This window comes from Argopecten irradians, chromosome 13 (assembly GCF_041381155.1).
Source record: "Argopecten irradians isolate NY chromosome 13, Ai_NY, whole genome shotgun sequence".
NCBI lineage: Eukaryota > Metazoa > Mollusca > Bivalvia > Pectinida > Pectinidae > Argopecten > Argopecten irradians.
Window position 1 is genome coordinate 11374997 of NC_091146.1, and position 21665 is coordinate 11396661.

Below are 21665 nucleotides of genomic sequence, written 5' to 3' on the forward strand. Positions count from 1 at the left end.
TATAAATTATAAAAAAAAAGTTTATGTGTATCACTACCATAATGAATGATGAAACAGAAAATATTTCGTTATATCGACTTTGTATATCATAATATCGACTAAGTATATCGTAATAACGACTAAGCTCTGTCGTTTTAACGGCATACTAAGTCGTTATTACGAGAAACTAAGCCGTTATAACGACTTACTAAGTCGTTATTACGAGATGATAAGTCGTTATTAAGGCATACTAAGTCGTTATTACGACATACTAAGTCGTTGTTACGATAAACTAAGCCGTTATAACGACATAACATACTAGGTTGTTATTACGAGATGATAAGTCGTTATTAAGGCATACTAAGTCGTTATTACGACATACTAAGTCGTTATTACAAGAAACTAAGCCGTTATAACGACACACTAAGTCGTTATTACGAGAAACTAAGTCGTTATAACGGCATACTAGGTCGTTTAATACGAGAAACTTAGCCGTTATAACGGCATACTAGGTCGTTATTACAAGAAACTAAGTCGTTATAACGGCATACTTGGTCGTTAATACGAGAAACTTAGCCGTTATAAAGACATAGTAAGTCGTTATAATGGATACTAAGTCGTTATTACAAGAAACTAAGTCGTTATAACGGCATACTTAGACGTTACTACGAGAAACTAAGCCATTATAACGGCATACTAAGTCGTTAATACGAGAAACTTAGCCGTTATAACGGCGTACTTAGTCGTTACTACGAGAAACTAAGCCGTTATAACGGCATACTAAGTCGTTATTACTAGAAACCAAGCCTTTACAACGGCATACTTAGTCAACACTATAACACTGGTAGGCAGCATCCAGAATTTTGAATAAAACAATAAACTTCAAAATATATGTTTAAATTATTTTGTTTTATATTTTACGTAAATACAAGTCACTTTTGTTTCTATGGGTTCATTCATAACAGCATGAATACATTCGTTATGGCTGACACAGACACATTGGACATCCATCAGGGGCGATAACCACGCCTTGGTCACATGGAGGAGTACATCGTAACGGTGCGCATGTACCGGATTTTGTTGTCTGTGGCGGTGATGTGGATACTGTTGGCGATGGTGTCGTTGATTTGGTTGACGTCGTTGTTTGGATCGCAGCTGTAACAAACGAATGCTGTCTTTGTGATTGATTGAAATATATATAAAAAAGTGCACATACATCATTGGTAACGCTTAACAGTGTGAACTCAAGAATTTTATGGAAAGTTTGTTATCAATTTATTTTTTATTAAAGCCAATGTTCTTTACCATATTATTTTTACATTTGATGAAAATTTATCAAATTATTTCCAATTAATAGTTTTGTTTTTCGTTAATGTTTATCATATCTAAAATATCGTCACTGAACTTAAATATGACCATATATCTCATTGATCAACTATTCGACCTGATTGTTCTTCGTCAAAAACTCTTCTGGTTCTTGATTTTGAAAATTACAACACAAAACTTTATAAGGACGTCATGTATGATAATAAACCACACCAAAATCAATGGATATTGTACGTATTATTTTCTTACAATGTTTTGTGGATTGTATCTGTTTTTGTTGTCATCTGTTGGACACTTCCTGTTCCGGATCCGGACTGTGAAATTGGTCCTGGAAAAATAAGTATAAATATTCTATCAAGTCTGTTTATTAAAAATATCAATTTTATGATGATGTTTATGTATCTATAACGCATCGATTCCAAGCTAAAATCAGAGCATGTTATAACTTTTACCTTGAGATCCGCTCTGTCCCGTCTGTTGTAGCTTACCTTAAAATAGAAGTATTAATTCGATATAATTTCAACGGTTAATTTTCCAATATAGACTAAGATCCGACCAAACAATTGTTTGCTTGAGTTTTACAGTCTATCAACAGCTTAGGTCATCTAGGTTAAGAATGGTATCTTTAAAAATGCTAGAACAAAAGATTCGATAAGAAATGGCTTATGCAATAAATAGAAAACTGTTAATTGCATCATAGTCGATGATGTACCCGATTTCAATAAACAGATAAAATGATAGTTTTTCAGTAAATATATATTATATATATACAAAGTCACGGTAATAAATCAATTTCCCATATTTACAAATTAATTAACACAGGTTTTTGTCATGATAAACATGACTTTATAAATCAATTATCCACAGTTATTAATTACCTCCTCCGACAGCACTGCTGCCCCCTGGATTAGACGGAACTCCTGCTCCAGCAGCCATTCCTAAGTTCGCCGGATTACCGAAACTGTTCGGATTACTGGGATCAGACCCTGTACTCCCAGTCAGAAAAGGGTTCGACATCCCCGAACTGGCCGAATTAAAGCCACCGGGAAGATTCGAATTAAATTTTCCTAAAACTGGAGACGGTTGAGAATTCCCGGAACCGAATCCGATCATGCTTGCTGGGTTTATCATGGACAGTCCTGATGTCCCACTAACCGCTCCTAGTCCGGACATTCCGCTGACCATTCCTATAGAGCTATATTTAGAACAATCACACACTGTACAACCATTGTTGGTACTCATACACCATTGCGGACAGTAGTATGGCAGGGAGCTACATTGGGTCCGTGTTACTACACCACCTGAAATAGCAAAAAAAAAAAAAAAAAAAAAAAAAAAAAAACGTCACCGCATTGTTCTTGTACATATATTGTTTTTTTCTACTTTCTAAAATCTTGTTGCATCTAAAATAACCACATTAAAAGAAGCAATGTCGTGATGTTACATCTAACATAGATAATGCCATGAAGCAATTCATAAAGCTGCTGTTTTCAAATTACAAAGAAAAACCCAAAAAATACAAAATCCGAAACGCGCTTTTTCATTGTAAACGTTTTTATGACTTTTATATTTGAAGTGCTACATGTTGGATAAAGAAGTAATTCAAACCGTGAGGACAAAACAAAATTATCAAATTTTCGAGGCGATCTGCCCCTTTATCAAGACATACAAAACGAACACGATTACATAATAGGTTACGAACAGTAATGCGGGACAAAGTAGACAAATATTAACCATTATACAAAATCGCTGGTATGGCCAGACAACACATTTACGCAATAGTTAGAATGTAACAAAAGAATGCATGGAGTGGTACACTATACTCCAAAGAGGAGTCGACCATGATATGTAGGAACGAGAACTTTCCTTTCGTTATTATTCAGAAAAATTCAATCTCCTAGCGTGTATTGTTATTGACTTGTACAATTTCATCTCATACTGATGGGTCTGATTTGTTAATACAATGAAGTAGCGATATCTACAAGAAAAGCGTGTCTCAGTGATATTAGAGTTTTACTGGAATGAGATGAATTATAAGGATTCACCCTTTTATGCAATGGAAATATGACCAAAAAATAGTATACTCCTATAATACACCGTTTTTATTCCGACATTTGTGTTATATCTGTATACCATTACAATAATCCTCGACTAAAACGGTCGGCGTTAGATGCAAGCTATGCATATAGCTTATTTTATGCAGCGACACCTGCCATTATTATAGATAATTAAAGTTAGTATTTTTCTGTTTTAAGTCATATATACATATGTGCACCCTTTATGTGGCCTCTTTTAGTTACCCTGTGTAGAGCCTCAATATAAGACGCTCTCATTGGCTGTTATATAAATACTGATCGCTAATTGGTTATTATATTAAGCTTCATCTCAGCAAAAAAATGTGCACAGGCGCCATCTTTTTCACCTATACATACAAAATAATGGAATGGTCATAACATCATAATAATTAGTACTCTATATTCAATTAACACATACATTGTAACTGGAGACTCTAAAAATGGCCATTACAATAAACATAGCTGTTCTCTTTTCAAATAGAGAAAAATGAAGATAAAAAATCAAAATTTACAAACTATTACAAAATATTTTCCCTATTGTGGGGATTCGTCAGAATTTACGCCAAAAAGTGAAAATGCTGACAATCTTGCACTTGCAAAAGAGTCAGCATATTCACTGCCCTCGAGTTTTATGTGGAGCATGCATAAGTGTATTTATATCGATTACAGACAGTACATGTTAAAAAGGCTACCATATAAAACAGATTAATTCTGAGATAGGAAACAAATATCTGTGAGAGGACTACCTAAAACCGGAAAAATGCTGAAATGGTAAAAGGTATTCGCTTCAAGAGAGACAAATCTGTGAAACATTTGTGGTTAGTTCGCTCGAGTTGCCTCGCCTGGTAAGTCGAAGTCACATATCGGATTTATTCCTTTCTGACATAACAGATTCATTTTATACTTATCTAATTAAGATTATCCGATAGAATACGATTATGTTTAAAAGCATATCAGTTAAAATAAACATTACATGTTCTACTATTGTCTGCTTGCGATGATATATTACTTTTAATTGCTGACATTTTATAGAATAATATTTACCTTTGCAGATAGGAACGACCAGGAGGATCAAACCAAACACCCAATCCATACGTAAATTTCCAAATTGTCCCGATGGAAATAATACGAATCAATATATAATTCCGGTAAGACAGTGTGGAAACACTTGAAGTGGTACAATCAAATTAGTATCGCCTAAACAACAACACATGTACAGGTGTGTCCTCATCATAGATAGGAAGGCTAACCCCGACAGGTGGACACTCGCTGACCACAGGATGACCACAGGGTGATCACAGGGTGACCTCCACTATTTTATTATATAACGTTGGAATAGACTTTCTGTATTATGGGACGTTTGACGTTTTAGTTTGTAGAACCCCAAAAGTATATGTATTTTTTTGTTGATTTTGGTAATGTTTTTATGCAATAGTAGAAATACTTGGCATGATTTATTTACTTTATCCTTTACACGTCTTTCTATTTTAAAATGACTTTTTTATTTTGAAAACAATTTTGCATTAATATTCTTTCTAAATGTAAATATGAATAGAACAGTCTTTGATTTATTCTGCAGTTCCATCACGCTTCAACAGATTTGATCGCACTTATAAGTAACAAGTTTAGATTGTCCAGCATGTGGATATTTCATACGGAAAGCTAAGCATTATCTGTTTGAAACGGTTCTGGGACGTTTAAATGAAACAAGAGGTATTGTTTTCCTAAGAAGAAAACTATTTTATATTCGGTACATTCATAAAATGATGTTTTCATAGTGTTGAATTAATGCGATTTTTTCAGGACTTTGACTCCATGTATAGTGTATAGCAAATAACGAAGTGCCTGTTAATGATAACCAACTTCTCGCATTAAGAAAAAAAACAAAATACAAACTTTAACACTTACGATATTTATTTTGTGTTTTTATGGCATGCTTAGAATTCCATCCCGATAAAATTTCCACTGAAATATGTCGGTTTTATTAATAACAAATGCTTTCGAAAAGATCAAAAAGATTTCACATAAAGTAGTGCTTAGTTAAGTCATCTCCAAGGATTTGGGACAATAATTCAATTTTGCTTGTTACGAGTAATTTCATTGGCTTAAAAATTTACTTTATCAGCCCATAAAGGAAAAAATGTCGTCGCCGTTTGAAACGTTGCTTCTGATTGGCTGAGATGACGGCGTAATGATTTCATAGACAAAAGAGTCCCAAAATGAATTTTGAATATTGAAGAGATTATCTTTAGTAAATTGAATTATAAGGATTAATTTGAATATATTTTTTATGTTATGGAGATATAACACAAAAATCTGAGTGTACTCTCATCATAAACCGCTTCGCGGTTTATTTAGAGTACACTCAGATTTTTGTGTTATATCTCCATAACATAAAAAATCTATTCAAGTTAATCCTTAAATAAATTTTATCACAACACAACATCAGTAAACATGATAGTCCCATCGGCACTATACAGAAGATAAGACCAGTTTGTTGGTTTCAGTTATGTATTTAGGTTATTAGCGTAACTTACGTCACATCATCAGTGTGTTATTGCCAAGTACTCTGTAAACATTGGGTAAGGCATTTAAGTGTCTCTGGAACGATAAACAGTCGGTATGTTATATAATGTTTGATGCATAGGGATTGAATGTATTTTCTAATATTCATAGACGCTATGAAAATTAGAAAAATACATTCAATACATATATTTACATTATAATTATTTGTGAAGATAAAATTCTTGAAAGGTTATTATATTATATTTAAAATTATGACACACAAATACGACGAGAAACGAGATTAATGGAACAGCTGGATGACAACGTCGTTCCACAACGTCGCGTTTTCAAGCTTCCGCCTTCCAGTCGACTTTTTTTTGCAAATGACAAACGATAAACAAGAAATACAGTTAAATAAGATTTGATTCACTTCAGTAAACCTTAGTTAATTATACATCAAGAAACTATATATAAAAGATTATACATTAAAATATTGTGGAAGATTATTTTTATTGATATTAAACTTGCGTAATGTTTCATTGTGTATTCATAGGTAAATGTTTGTTTTCGTCAGTTGGTTAAGTCATATAGTGACGAAACACTCAGAATGTAAATATATGTAGATGTAGGATCTTTCATGAGTGGTTTTTTCTCCTTATTTTTCTAGGCCTGTATAAGCAAAAATAAAAAGTCAAAATGAGTTGCAAACATCTAATTTTGTCATCATATTTTATCCTTTATATTGAGTTTAGTTGGAATTTAAAAATATTATTTTCGTTTTCTTAGATTGATCAAAGTGTAATTTTACTTTTGTATTTGTTATTCTGCTTTGAAGCAATGCTTGGCAATGGTCATTATTATTTGCGCTAGTTTTTTATATAAACTTTGCTACCCTTCCATATAGAAAGATTTGCTTATATAAAAAATATTGAGCTTGAACGCTTTTGAATAACATTCATTATTCCCTGGGCCCAGTTTCACGAACATTTCTAAACATTCAGGACTTGATTAAAACTTATCACTATTGAAAAGCATTACAGATATTAAGGAAAAAAACTTAAGTTTCGAGAGCTAGAAATGTTTTTGAAACTGGCCCAGTTTCCGTAGAACTGTTTTATATTCAAGTTATTATACATTATTTAATATATATTACAGTAGAGGCATCATTAGTAAACATGTATGACATGAAGAATGTTGAAAGTGGACCATGCCCTACAGCATCAATGTGAATTGTTTATTGTAATCGTAATATTCATTAATGTTTGGTATTTGTGACATCTTATTTTAATCATGTTATCAACGAGGAAAGACAAAACATCCTATTATTTAAAATTTTACTTGATTACCAAATGTGCATTATTCCCACTCAGAATATTGGTTTCCAAAATGTCATAATTATGTCTTACATTTACCTATGTAGGTCAGTGTCTCCATAAAAATTAGGTCGCTGTGGTCTATATTATGGAATCTATTTTAAATACATGTATACTAAATATAGATTGCATTGTAAATCAACTTTCTTTCGCGTACGATTAATTTTCGCGATCCACATCAGTTTATCTCCGCGAATTTATATTTACTTAATGTATATTGACAGGAATCCTCATTTAATTTTAAAATCCGTGAATGTCTATGTACGCAAATTCATTTTGTAACTGAAATCGCAAAATTAAGTAGCCGCGAAAGAAAGTTAATTTACAGTACCAAATATTTTTCACTCTATAACTAACAAGCCGTTTAATATACAGCATTGGTTTGAGGAAAATAGCAATGCATTAGGGAGTGCATGCATTTACGATCAAGAAAGAACAAAATCCATTTTTAGCTGATTCGTTTTAATTCCTGATTACAAATGCTTTTCTAATAATTGTTATAAAACCTCAATTGTATTATAATCGTCAATTAACTAAACAATGTCTTCTCGTCCACATGGATTATACTCAAAGATATTTATATCAGTTCCAAATAGTCGTGTCTAACGTCTTCCGGTGGGAACATAAAGCTGGTATGACCGGAAGGAGAAACAGATGGCGCTGTCGGTGTCAAAGGTGGCGACCTCGACGGTAGATTTGGTGGGTAACGTCTGCCAATTAGAGAATATATTATTTCATCGGCACTTTTCATGCTATCGTCATTCGATGAAATAGATTGTCTAAATGATTTTTCAACAAAGTACAACTCGTTTCCTTGATGTTTAATTTGTTTTTTCGTCATAAACAGCTGGTATCCCAGTACACAACACACAACGCATGCCAGGAAAAATAAACATCCGAGAGAAACCGCCAACGGGAAACTCCTTTCACTAGTAAAGTCGCTCTCATTATCACTCAACGTAGAAATGTTTTGATTTACGAGTTGATTTGTTAATAGATTTTTAGGCGTATTTTCATCAGAGCTTAAGTTTTGGTTCGGAATATCACTATTTCCATTGAGTAAGGACGGTTGTTTCGTACTAATCTGTGCAGTGATTTGTCCAGAACTAGCTTTATTTTCGTAATTCGAATCCACGTTTGATTGTGTTGGTCTGCTGTCCTTGCCAGAGAGTGTAGTCGATACACTAGAAAACTTAGCATCCATTGTTATCGCGATACTTGACGGCCACGTTGATGTTGGATGAAGATTTGTGGTATCGATTACTTCCGGTACAGGGGTCATCAACGTTCCGACACCTGTGGTCGGAAACGGCCTCACTGGGAAAGATATCAAGCAGATTATTCAACATGTACAATACTGTAGCCATATTTGCAGGGTTTGTTATGTAGATTCACAGCATTAATAACTGTAAATAACTTTATTTTAGCGAGTTACAAATTCCCATTTAATTTCGAGAAAGAGAAGAAAGCGGATTACGCTACAGTAAATATACAGGTTTCAAAATGCCGTATGTCTCTAAAACACATTTATATATCAAAATGATATCAATCACAAAAACAGATCGCTAGACTTTCTTTGAAATCTAAACTGAATTATCAAAAAAAAACATTACCAGTATTTCCACAAGGACAGATGAAACAACCTTTCAGGTTCACGGTCAAAGTACATCTGCACCCGGAATTCATGCCTGTCGTTGATAAAAAGAACAGTATCATCATCTAAGCTCATTACGACGACAAAGACGTACGCAAATGTGCTACTCGCCACTTTATCTATTTAAATATTTTAATGTATTCCTCTTTGATAAAGAAAAAAATGTTAAAATAAATTTATTGTTCTATCAAAGTACATTCCCCTTCGTTAATTGAAAGGAAATAATGATTAAGTTAAGGTTGAAGGTCTTACAAAGACAAATTTTATACTTAACAAAATACTGCACAGCCGGTAATTTTCGCGGGATACTTTTTCGTTTCCTATTTTCGCGTTTACGCCTGACACCGCTAAGACCGCTAGAATTGGATACGCATAAAATGTTTAGTAATGGATGACCAATACATATCGTAATTGTCATATATTTCAAACCGCTAAAATGCCATTTACTCGTTTTTACATAAAACCCCGAAATGTTATGACCCAAGTTAATAACCGACTAAACATGTAATACACGTCTACGATAATTACCCATGAATGGTTGAATTGGATTGATCGGATTCTGAACAGGGTTCATTCCGTATTCTATTGAACTAGACTGTGTTTTACTAATAGACATCCCTTGTAAAGGGGGACAATTTCCTCTATATCCGGTCATGGCCACCATATTTCCCTGAGCATTGTACGGGGACATTCCTTGGCCGTTGTTGCCTGTATTACCAATCAAGCCTTTGAATAAATTCCCATTCTGTGACATTGGTCCGCCTTGTGTGATACCTAAAATAAGAGAAAAAAAAATTTCTTATAAACTTTTAAGCATTACTTTTGATTTTAAGTGGCAAATGATGTGTGTTATTTCAATTAAATGCATATACAATGTACATGTTTTTTCTGTTAATCATGTCAGCTCGAATCAGATTAAATGCATGTAATAGAAAATGTGATAAAAACAACCAATGAATTGATGCAGTAAATAGGTAGCATTAAAAACATATAAAATAGATAAATTCGTAACAGAAAAGAATGGAAGTGAACGTGTTATTTCTCAACAAATATTCATTACATACCTGGACAATATGCAATACAGATAAGCATATTGACGATGAAGTAATAGATGTCCATTTTATGGTATAATACCTCAATCCACTTTTGTCCTTCTCTCGTCCGATAGACCGTCCATGTTGTCAACATTAAGATCAAAACTTCCAAACAACAGGTGTAGGAACACCCATACTTTACCTGGTGATGAATTCCAGGTACTTGTTGATACACTATCCCAGATAAAGGTCAAGTGTCGCTAACAGCAGGTGTGGATCTTCCTTAGACTACTTAAAGATGACAGTAGTGAGATGGGTGGTAGTTCGCTTCGAGATCATTACCAAGATAACATTAAAATGGTCATATCGTTGTTAGAATAAGAATATATTACCTTGCTCCGATTTCTCGAAACAAACTTAAGTCATAATCTTTTAATCTTTCGTAAAATGACCTTCAAACTCATAATTCATAAAAAAGATATTAAACAAACAAAGCCGATATTCGAACATTCATACAGTTGCATTTTTAAAATATTTGTTTTTAATTTCCCAGAGCAATGTCCTTTGCATTTGTATTTAACTGTATGGTTGTATGATGTATTAATAATGAAGAAACAAATAATATATATTATCCTTCTGATAACTTTATTGTACCTTTCTTAAAGTGAATCGTTTTATTTCAAATTCAGAAAAAAATGGTTGCTTTGGAAAGGGTATTTGATCACCATAAAGAAGAAAGTAATGAACGTTTAGTCCAAATCCTAAGGTTTTGTATTCCAGGGCTAAAAAGTTGTTTGTAGGTCTAGAATATCCATTCCCTGCCGTACCTATTATAAAATAGATGTAAACGTTAACGTGTGTTATCGTATCGTATGGAGGATAACGTAAATCAATCAACCGTTAAAAGTGCAAACATGAATATTACGATTCCTTTGCATTTAACATTGAGATAAATAGAAGACTTACCACGGCTGTAACCACTGCAATAAAAAAAAGGAAAATTAAGATTGTTTTTGTAAATTATAAATTACTCTTCATATTAATAAAGTGCACGAATTACCAACAGCAATTACATATATAAGACAAATGCAAATGTTTATGTTGCAAAAGAAAAGAACGCAATCGATACGTTATATCATAAGACGATTATACCTACGGTTTGTAACGGGTCGTCATGAATTCGAAGTACTTCTCTTTCAGTCTGCTGTAAAACGAAATAAGACAAACAGTTTATATATATTCCATCATACTACATAGGTATGGACCTTTCTTGCCGATATATATATTGTATAGTGAAAGGAATTTGTAATCAGTTATATAAATTTTGGATTTTCAGTTGGGCAGCTTTCCATAACGCAAAAACGGGGCATTAATACATGTATCCCTAAGGAAAATTAACCACGTAATCTAATAAAGGATTGGAGACTCATCTCCTTTCTAAATATTATATATAGAATAGTAATATGGTGCATCATGCTGAAGATAAAAATAGCCCGGGTATGTTATTTCCAATGGGTTTTGAAAACTTCCATTATACATTAATGTGGTAATATTTTGGCCCAAATTTTCCACCTCACGCGGTTGCCGTTATGTCGATCCAATCGTATTTTATATTTTCATTCTTTGAGTTGAAGTACTTGCAGCAAAACTTAGAGTTCGACGAGAGATATGGAGAGTTCTTGTTTCTCGATGAATACACGTTTTATTTCATTGAGTGAAATGGAAACTTTGATATTGTTCACGAGGAATATTCTATTTATTACAACTGTGTTCCCGCTTCCATTTACAGAAGACCATATTACTACTAGTACCCTCAAAGGTTATTCCACCATTGTATTTTATAAAGTTATTTGTCCTTGCGATAATTACCTCGTATTTTTATGAGCATTACGTCCTATTTCTACACAAAGATATGACGCAATTTCTGTGCGCAAAATAATTACGCAACAATCAGAATGATATTTTCACTGTCGTTTGCGGTTCCATTCCAATTTATGTTGTGTTTAAAGACGTATGCATATTTGTATGTAATGCAATAATTATGAAGATGACATGCTGATTATGATGATGAAGTTGTTGATAGGGATGACAATGATGATGATAAATTATGATTATGATGAGATGATCCTGATGATGATATGATTAAGATGATGATTATAAAGATAATCAAGACATGATGATCATGATGAAGATATGATGAAGATGATGGTAATATTTTTGATGATCTCTGGAAATATAATGGATATGAGGATGAGGATGGTGATGAATAATTGTGGCAATAGTATTTTACATTGTATATCTATAAATGCATTGAAAAATAAACGTCAACAAAAATATAGATACATGTAGTATATATATTATGATGTCATTATGGTGCGACATTATAGCAAAAACCTTATAATAATGGGATTACTACTGTAACGGAATAAGAATTAATTTCGTCAATCTCATTGAGTTAAAGAAACTGTTTAAAACAGATATAATAGTATGATATTCAAAGCATATCTTGGTGTCATAGATTAGATTATCTATTTGGTACCAGATTTAAGCACTGTTTTAAAACATGTTATTATGTCACCTGATACGAAGTCTCATGTGAAACTTTTTTAATCGGTCGTCGTCCTTCATGTATCAGTAAACGATTTCCATTTTTAACTTCTTTTTCAAAACTGCGAAGTTATTGAAGCTTTGCATGAACCTTCTTTGGTAGTATATGTCATTTAAAATGGTGAATACAGATGAACCCCCATTCTCCAACGGATACTTTGACCGTGATGCATTTTGTCAATAATCAGTTGACAATTTATATTCATGGCCATCGTTTTCTTTATTTACACAGTAAAGTTGTATACTGGATCGCAAAACCAGGAATAGAAAAAAACCTACCATATATACTACAATATGATTAAATTGCAGATCCTTTAAGCATTGAACGTCCTTTAAGTGGCATTCATAGCCAATATGAATGCAAACTGAGGACAGAGGCAAAATTCCATGAAGCGCGCTAGCGCTTCCATGTTGAAATTTGCCTCTATCCAGTTTGCATTTCATATTGGTTATGAATGCCAACTGAAAGACGTTCAATGCTTATATTTTACATTTGGTTACAATTTTATGATGAAATCCCAAGGAATTTTGCATATATAATGAATTAATCATTCGTTATCGTCATGGATGGAACAGCCAATTGAACAGCCGTCTTTCCGTGATCGCTGGCACGACAATTGTGACGTCACAATGATAATGACGTCCCATTATAAGCGCTTGAAGTTCATTGTCTATATGACTGCCAACTGCGCTTGGTAAGGTTTACATATTGGGACTGCAGTGAAAATGTAAATATTTAATTATTACCACGTTGGATAACAATATAACAATATCGCACTAAGGGTTATGTTCTGCTTACCTTTGAAAATGACCAATCAAATCGCTGCTGCCAGAATCTCGACAGGGGACGAATTAGTGTAAAACATCTATCGGAATTATTTCCATGTTTATAGTCAATTCGCTCAAACAGCACAACAAAGACAAATGTATATGCATACTGAGACGAAATTGCTTTTTCAATTGAAGTAGCAATGTGTAGAAAATGCATTTTATCTCAAGAACAGTTGGTATACACGTCATCGGAACAGGACCCCTTATGGTATGTTGGCAGATCCTCTTTTGAACAGAGTGGTCATAAGGATATGTATTTTATTCAGAATATATATACTACAGCAAGGACGTATATGAGAAGGATAAGTCACACTGAGTTTTAGGCAAAGACAGCGCAGGCGCTTTTGTGTTTGTGCACTGACCGTGACGTTGGGCGACGACTGATTTCCTTTGATATCCGCCGCCGCAGCCTTTGATGTAGCGATGGGGTGCGAGGGTTACCGTCTTACTTTCTGAAGCGTGCTGCCATTTCATGAGCGGTCGTATTTTTTTAACGATAGTTTAAGACATTTCTTCTAAATCTTCCGTCTTTAAAGCAAGTTATAAACGTTGTGAAATTTAATTTACTTTACATTGGTGTTTCGTTTGACTCGATAAGACAAGTATTTGTTGAGAAAAACGGTTTTTATTCCCGGTTCATAAGCGTCTCGCGTGGTGTTTAGTAGTGTAAAGAGACAGACACGAATCCTTCTCACTTATAAATCCTTGACTACAGAAACACTTTTTGACTGCAACAGTAGGTATTTAGGTCAACTAACAATAGGCCGTTTGAAAATCAGCTTGATTCGACGATAATTTACGGAGTTATTGCCCTTTGCACTTAATGAATATTATTGGACTTTTTGAATACAATAACTTGAATAAATATGCACTTAGCTTCATGAAGCTTTGTATTTAGACTAAACTTGGAAAGATCTCGGACGAACTCGAAAAGTGACCTGATTAGCTCCTACATGTAAATTACGAAGATATAGTCCTTTGCAATTATAATTATCGAATCTTGTGAACATGAATAAATATGTACTCAGCTTCATGAAATTTTGTGTTTACATAAGTCCCCATCCCAACCTGCATGAGTCAAACATTAGACAATTTTTCGGTCTACCAAAACTATATGACCTAAAAAAATCGAATGCTCCAGACCAGAAGCACATCCGGTACTCGCGCATGCGCACCAGTATGCTTTCGGGCGCCAATTACAACCAGCACAAAAACTAAAATTACGGAGTTATTGGCCTTTGTAATTATGATTATTGAATCTTGTGAACATGATAATTTGAGTTACTGCCGTTGAACCCTATCTGTGAACGCCGAAAGTGTAATACATTTACGACAAGTATCAATAGTACATGATCAAAGACAAGTACTCCGTGCGTCGAGAATCAAAATGTTTCTCTCATTGGAAGGTTCGTTTACAAGGTGGACGGGACCAAATATGACTTGAAGGGCACTTTGGCTTGGATTTTACAATTTGGTGTTAGTGCCGAAGATGGACGAGACCTTCAAAGGGGATATGCCACCATACACAATTACAATATTCTAAGATTGGTCAAATTATCTTTGGTGTTATTTTCTTTATTAATTAGTACCCGGCTTAGTTTTCATTATCGACAATATGAATTAGGGAAGGACAGGAAAATCATGATCTAGATATAAAATCTACCCTGCATGCAGTTCAAATGTGGAGATACACACACATGTAATGTACGTATCGTAGTGCTGTACATGTAGAAATCTTCATCTTACATCTCTGATATATTTGGTATATATTGCCTATCATACTGAAAGGTTATAATTTTGTCACATACATAGGCCAATAACATTTACTTTTCAAATTGTAGACGAATGTTTGTGACACAGGGAAATTTAAGACGCGAGGTTTGTTTAAATTTTAATACCTCTCCAATTTAACCTCAATATAAATTTACTAATTAATATAAACTAAAAACCGTTAATATTTCTGTAATAAACTGGTACAAATTACAATGTATGTGTCAAATGTAATACAGATATATGTAAGCTTATAATTGCGTACCATGAAACCCGTCAGGATCTAATAAATTGGAGTTTTAAAAATGAAAGGCAGATACGTATACGAAAAGCCATAATGATTTCTCTTATAAACCGGTACAATATTTGCTAAATAAATTTTAGTGATAGCGAAAGTATAATTGAAGTAATAAAAATACCTTTTTATGGTTAAGAACTTATTTTCAACGAGAATATAAATAACAAAACAATTTTTAAAGGTGATAAAGACAGAAGGGACATGGAAAATGAGATAATACGCTAGAAACATGTGTATGTCCTATTAAAACATATATCAGTTTGATATTTGCTTTTATTTTGCCTCTTAAAAGTAAAATTAATGAAATCAATCTTCACATCTTTTTGACGACAGATTTTTTTTTCTATGACTTGCCTCCCTTGAGTACCGATGAGTTGTGACGTCATCTGAGACAATCAACTAGCGGAAGCCGGTGTGCCGATCGCGGAACTGTCAACATGCATGTGGAGTTTAGCCACAGGTCTTAGGTCTTACACACGGAGAAAATATGTTATATTCCGACTTATTGGGTAGCATGTTTATCCCCTACATAATGACACATTATTGACGTCATAACCTATAAAATGACGTCACTATATGTAAATGATGATGTCATTAATGTCGAATACATATATCATGTAGAGTATCATATGGGAGTTAAACATAAGGTCATTTTTTCACGAATGAATAAGTATTACTTTCCTATTCAGTCCACCCTGGAGTAATACGACTGTGCATGTATGTAATTTATAGTTTACACATAAAATTTACCGGGGACTTTTGATATACATACTGGTAATTTTATGTGCAAAATAAGATTGTAGTGAAAATGGACAATTATTGCGGCCCACCTCCTTAGATCTACGTTTTGATGGAAAAAAAATCATCTGTTACAAACATACGCGCATTATTAAAAGAAAAAACAAAGGGTCCTCCTGCACAGTTTTCATACTTCCTTTTAGAGATTCTACTACATGTATTTAAAAAAAATGTGTATAAGTCTTAACAAGACAATTAATTCATTATTACATTTCTTTGTACATGTACTTCGAGTTACACAGCAATGTGCCGATGGTGTGAAGCCGGTATGTTCAGATCGAGCAGGGTTGCATAATGATATGACGACATTCACAATATTATCATTATATAAATGCAGGTAATTTAAAATCGAAAAATTACAATGTTAAGAACGCTTTAAAATCATCATAATACATCGTAAAACTCGTCACAGCCATTGTACATAGTATGCTCGCCAATTTCGCCCGCAATTTGCGTGCTCATTAATTTCCTGTTATATTCTTCATAGTACACTTGCGTATATGTAAAATGCGATTTTTACCGATTTTTGTATCTAGACCCCTAAATCGTCTCATAATGGTCAATAGGATAGAACTATTAAACGTGCATATCTTGTCCACGAGTACATGTCATGCATATTTGGCCATTGTATCTAGTATCTATGTTTTGTCCCGTCTTTTTCATCGGTCGTGCGTGCATTATTACTACTGTACATGCTATTCTATTTTCGTACATGGAAAGCCCCGAAATTTTGTCGAATAAATCCGTAAAACTTATTACAGAACTTTAAAAAATAAATAAGCCTAATCCTTTCTGTGCGGTGTTCTGAAGGATTAAGTTCCAAATAGGAAATAGAGGTGTGTAGAACATACATAAGGCGGGAAAGGGGCACGTTTGTCGCGGTATGATAGGGTTTTAGAAAGGGTATGAAGGATGTCGGGGTCTACTTTTTTGGTTTGGTCCATTTTCTTGTAAACTTTTATTTCTTCTTGTTGATATTAACTTTAAAGTGTATGTTTAGAGTTTTAATTTACAGACAAAAGTCAACCGCAACCTCCTCGAACCTGAGTTGACACACACGGACACGATGTCAAATGACTTTTGACCTAAAGAACATAACAATTTTATAGCCAAGAATATAACGATTACAATGAGTAAACGATCGTTTTTATTATATCAGGGTATGTTATAGATTGTATACTATATATACGGATACATTTCCACTTATCAATATAGCAACTACACGTAGCGCGACTGTTTTATATATTTATAATCGCCAATACGTCAACATTGCCCCATTGAGTTTCCCGGCTCTTGTCACAGCTGTTGGTCTCAGATGACGTCACGAATCTACGGCCTCCTGGTGATATCAGGGGCGATAAGCGATGCGATCGTTCCAGAAAAGGGTGTTTATGGACTTCGTTTCAAGCACGTCAAATTACGTCAAATACAACCTGTATTTTTTGTTGGAAATCATAAAGTGCATCACAATAAACAAATATCAACACAAAAATAGCATATTTAAAATCTGTTTTTATCACCTTTAAATCTATGAGGATTTGATATCGATAATTAACTAATATTGTATAAATATTATGTAAATAATATTTACTAAACTCGGTTTACAATAGTTTGTTTTGTGACATATCATTTTATGAATAAAACGAATCTGTATGATCATGACAAATTTAGTTAACAACTGTTTAAACATAGTTTTGGTCTTGCTTATGCATATTCTACGAGCAGAGACACATGAAATGTTATAACATGAATGTAAAAAATCTACAGAAATGTTGTTTTCTTTTTCTTTTTGCAAATGGGGCTGGTAATTCATAGTGACGGGACTTTGTATAGATATGTAGGATGATTTTGAAATGAAAGTTACCGCTTTTTCCAGCGGTTGTAGCCGCTTTATGAAGATGTGCTAGAAATGTGTTTTTTATAGCCGCTAAAGGTAGACGGGTTAGTAATTTAGCCACAACGTTCAGCTGCCGTTTGATCTTCAGCAAATGAAACTTCAATCATGTTTTTAACTCTGCCTTCTTCAAGTTCAGCCAATCATCGCCACCTTAGGGTGAGTGGGACGCGACTATCTTGTTACATCACTTCATTCAATGCTTCAGTAGTATAGTACTTTCGTCGTTCAGATATAGGGTTCAACAGCAGTAATATGATCCGAGCTTAATAAAACTTTATAGACGAACATTAGAAATATCTCAAACAAGTTTAAAAATAGGCTTGATTCGACTCTTACTTATTTACGGAGTCATTGCCCTTTACAGTAATAATTATTGAACCTTGTGAACACGGTAATGTGAGTTAAATATGCACCAAATTTAATGAAACTTTGTATGTGTACATGTACATTAGATGTAAGTTCCTATTTCGTGAACAAAAGACATAAGTTTGCTAGTCAATTACATAACTAATTTGTATCAAATATCAGGTGACTGTTAAGGTCCATGGGCCTATTGTTATTATAATGATAAGTTATTATATACGACAACATAACACTTACGTTTCATTACAGTCTTTGACCTCATCGAAACTGCTATGTGAATGGCCGACGCTACAGGTGTAGGTCTTTCGCTTTCTTATTTCAGCCTCGTCCCTCGCCTTCTGCCTAAAATAAAACAGTTTATATTGGTATTATTTAGAAACAAATGTCGCATGAACAGAATGCTAACTCAATATCATGTCTTTTAACTACTTAATATATTGGATTGAAAACCTATGAATAGGAAATATATGCTATTCAGAAAAACATTTGACTGAAATGGTGGTTTGTTGTTACATGTATATTGGTTAGTTATCATGCATGACAACAAATCACTTACATGTCGTGACAGGCATGGACCTCTCCCAAACCGCTATGTTTGTGGTTGGCGTTACAGGTGTAGGCCTTATTCATCCGTATCTTTTCCATTTCGTGATCAAAGCTCCTAAAATAAACAGGTTTATGTTGTAAATATTTTGAAATTGGTACCATATGAACATAATGCTAACTCATTGTAGTCTTTTAAGCCTTTAAACTACTTTTTAACAATATTTAGATATAATAATATTAGATTGTGTTTAAAAACAAAACAAATGATTAAGCACTTTATGAGACTGTAAAACAGGTCCATTTCATAGTTTTGATAATCAACGTAGTGATAATAAGGATCTGTATTTTAATCAGATTGTAATTTCGTCGTCATATATAAGGATTTCGTTTTTTTGACATCTTGGATATTATGTATTTGTTTCCAATTTTAATCACTTCATTAATACATGTTGAACTTTTATGTTACCTGACAATGAATCTCCGATGACAAATTCTAATCGATTGTCTATCGTCGTGCGTCGTCAGTCGTTTTTTTTCCATTTTCAACTTCTTTACAACTTACCGATGCGAATTATTACAAGGCATAATACCGATACAACCCGTGAAACATATAGAGAATACATGGTTAGTATCTTACAATACAAGATTTATTTTGGTGCGAGACTTAGGAAAGACGAGATGACGAGGCTTTGCCGGGTCATGTCGGCTTTCCGTGTTGGATATTTTGAAGTGATTTGGGCAAAAATCGTTTCTGGTGCAGCACAGTCCTTAGAAGGAGCTAAGCAAAATATAGAAGAAAACAAAAACAAGAAAAAATCGTTTGGATCATAGCAATCATGTGAAATCATGTGGAAAAGAGTGTGCTTTTTAAAAAGTATTCCTTGGGAATTATTATCTTCATGAAAGGTGTTGGGATGTTATTGTGTTTGATAGATGCCATTTTGATGGAATACGAAGTCAATTAGATAACAAAAATATGGAATTTAATCTGCTCTCTTCTTGGTTTGTTTAAGTATATTATTTTTTGGGTTATGAATATACAGTGGCTGTGAATTTTTTGGGGGGTTATGGAGATACAGTAGCTGTGAAAGAAATTATTGAATTCATTTGAAATGAATGATGGAAATTGTATACATTGTAAATCAAATTCAACTGTGGAATAGTACACAAACTATTCCACAGCAAAAGTTAACTATTCCACAGTAGTAGGTGATAATAGTAGACTTAGCACCGACTATATCTCAAGCTATAACAATAGATGACATAACAGCCATGTTTTAATGACGGATATAGCACACGTTTATTCGACAGTAGTTATTGGTCATTATGTGGTACAGTTTTGCAGGATAAATGTTTTTCCTATTCCATTGGGTACTTTAACCGTGTTATGTCAGTAATCAGTTGACCGTTACGGCTCATGAATATTGAATTTTATTAAAAAGAAATGATTTTTTTTTTTGTTTACTGGTGTGTAAACTGCATTTTTTGTACCGATATATTAAATGACGCGCGTCAGCGCGTCATGTTGAAATATCTGTACAAAAAAAATGCAGTTTACACAAGAGTAAACAACAAAAAAATAAAAAATTCCTAATGTTTACATTTCGATCGACCATTTCGTTTAAATTTAGTGTTCCGGTGAAATAAACCTTCGTTTCTTCAACGTGATACGATTGATGGAACAGCTGTGAAATTGATGGAATCGCGAAACAGCTGGCTCCTATTTGGCGGGAAAATATGTCAAGTTCCGGGAGTAAATAAAATATAGTTCCACAATAACTTTATCGTTTTTATTCCATTTATTCCATATGTTTTCATTTTTTACTTTTTGATATTAACTCAATGCTTTCCATTTCATTCAAACTGATGTCGAACCTTTGTCATGGCATATATTTTGGCCTAACCGGATGTGCATTGGCGAAAGTCAGTGTTTCGGTCTGTGTTCTTGCGCATCAGCCCCTATGCGTTTACGCAAGTATAAACGATTGCCCCGGTTAGTAAGGTTATATAGGAAAGTGAAAACGGAAATATGAATATACTGGATTGAAATTAATAGGAAAAGTATACTATTAAGAACAACATTTGACTGAAATGGTGGTTTGTTATTATATTGTTATCATGTATGACAACAAAACACTTACTTGTTACTGCAGTCATTGGCGTCGTTTAGACTGTTATGAGAATGGCCGAGAGTACAGGGGTAGGTCCTGCAATACTATGAGGCGTTGACATAGTTTAGATAATTACATATAGCTATTGATTGTATAAAATTAGATAATAGCATATAGGCACGAGTTGAAAATTAAGATAATTACATATTGATACTATGTTTGAGATAACTACATCTTGGTACTAATTAAATATTAAATGTAAAGTACAAAGCTGAAAGGTTGCATCGCTCTGTACCAGTAATTATGACCATGACAAGTAATTATCAGGGAAAGTTAATATGTAATGTTAATTAGGAGATATTAACGTGAAATGTCAACAGTTTAGAAAGATAGGATTTATAGAGCAGCAGAACTGTCCCCAAATCAGTCTGGTTGTTACCATCGACGGAAGCACTAACATCTCTCCTAGACCGACTCATTTCCTATGCTAGCCAGTTT

At 33.7% G+C, this 21665-nt stretch overlaps 2 protein-coding genes across 3 annotated transcripts in view; both read right to left on the reverse strand.

Annotated features, from left to right (window-relative positions):
* Window positions 1-869: 869 nt before the first annotated feature.
* LOC138306236 (uncharacterized) lies at window positions 870-4596 on the reverse strand. The gene is made up of 5 exons (XM_069246634.1): window positions 4425-4596; window positions 2184-2606; window positions 1758-1793; window positions 1555-1633; window positions 870-1134 (listed from the first exon to the last, which is right to left on the reverse strand). The coding sequence occupies exons 1-5, from the start codon at window positions 4471-4473 to the stop codon at window positions 1014-1016; spliced, it is 708 nt and encodes a 235-aa protein (XP_069102735.1). The 5' UTR covers window positions 4474-4596; the 3' UTR covers window positions 870-1013.
* Window positions 4597-7533: 2937 nt separating this feature from the next.
* The window catches only part of LOC138306291 (uncharacterized), a 34548-nt gene continuing 20416 nt past the window's right edge, over window positions 7534-21665 (reverse strand). The window contains exons 4-11 of one of the 2 annotated variants that reach the window (XM_069246710.1): window positions 21198-21271; window positions 19067-19171; window positions 18748-18852; window positions 11103-11150; window positions 10913-10926; window positions 9441-10773; window positions 8872-8946; window positions 7544-8575 (exon numbers count right to left, since the gene is read on the reverse strand). In XM_069246710.1, the coding sequence (XP_069102811.1) occupies window positions 10592-10773; window positions 10913-10926; window positions 11103-11150; window positions 18748-18852; window positions 19067-19171; window positions 21198-21271 (528 nt within the window). In that variant the 3' untranslated portion in view covers window positions 7544-8575; window positions 8872-8946; window positions 9441-10591. Of the gene's footprint in view, window positions 8576-8871; window positions 8947-9440; window positions 10774-10912; window positions 10927-11102; window positions 11151-18747; window positions 18853-19066; window positions 19172-21197; window positions 21272-21665 lie in introns of those variants that run through there. The other variant, XM_069246709.1, reaches the window with a different exon arrangement.

Excerpts from the sequence above, each read along its gene's own strand:
- LOC138306236 (XM_069246634.1), bottom strand. The coding sequence starts at position 4,473 with ATGGATTGGGTGTTTGGTTTGATCCTCCTGGTCGTTCCTATCTGCAAA. Across the intron at positions 1,794-2,183 it reads CAGCAGTGCTGTCGGAGGAG|GTAAGCTACAACAGACGGGA; the intron begins GTAATTAATAAC and ends TTCTATTTTAAG. Across the intron at positions 1,135-1,554 it reads GATACAATCCACAAAACATT|CTGCGATCCAAACAACGACG; the intron begins GTAAGAAAATAA and ends CGTTTGTTACAG.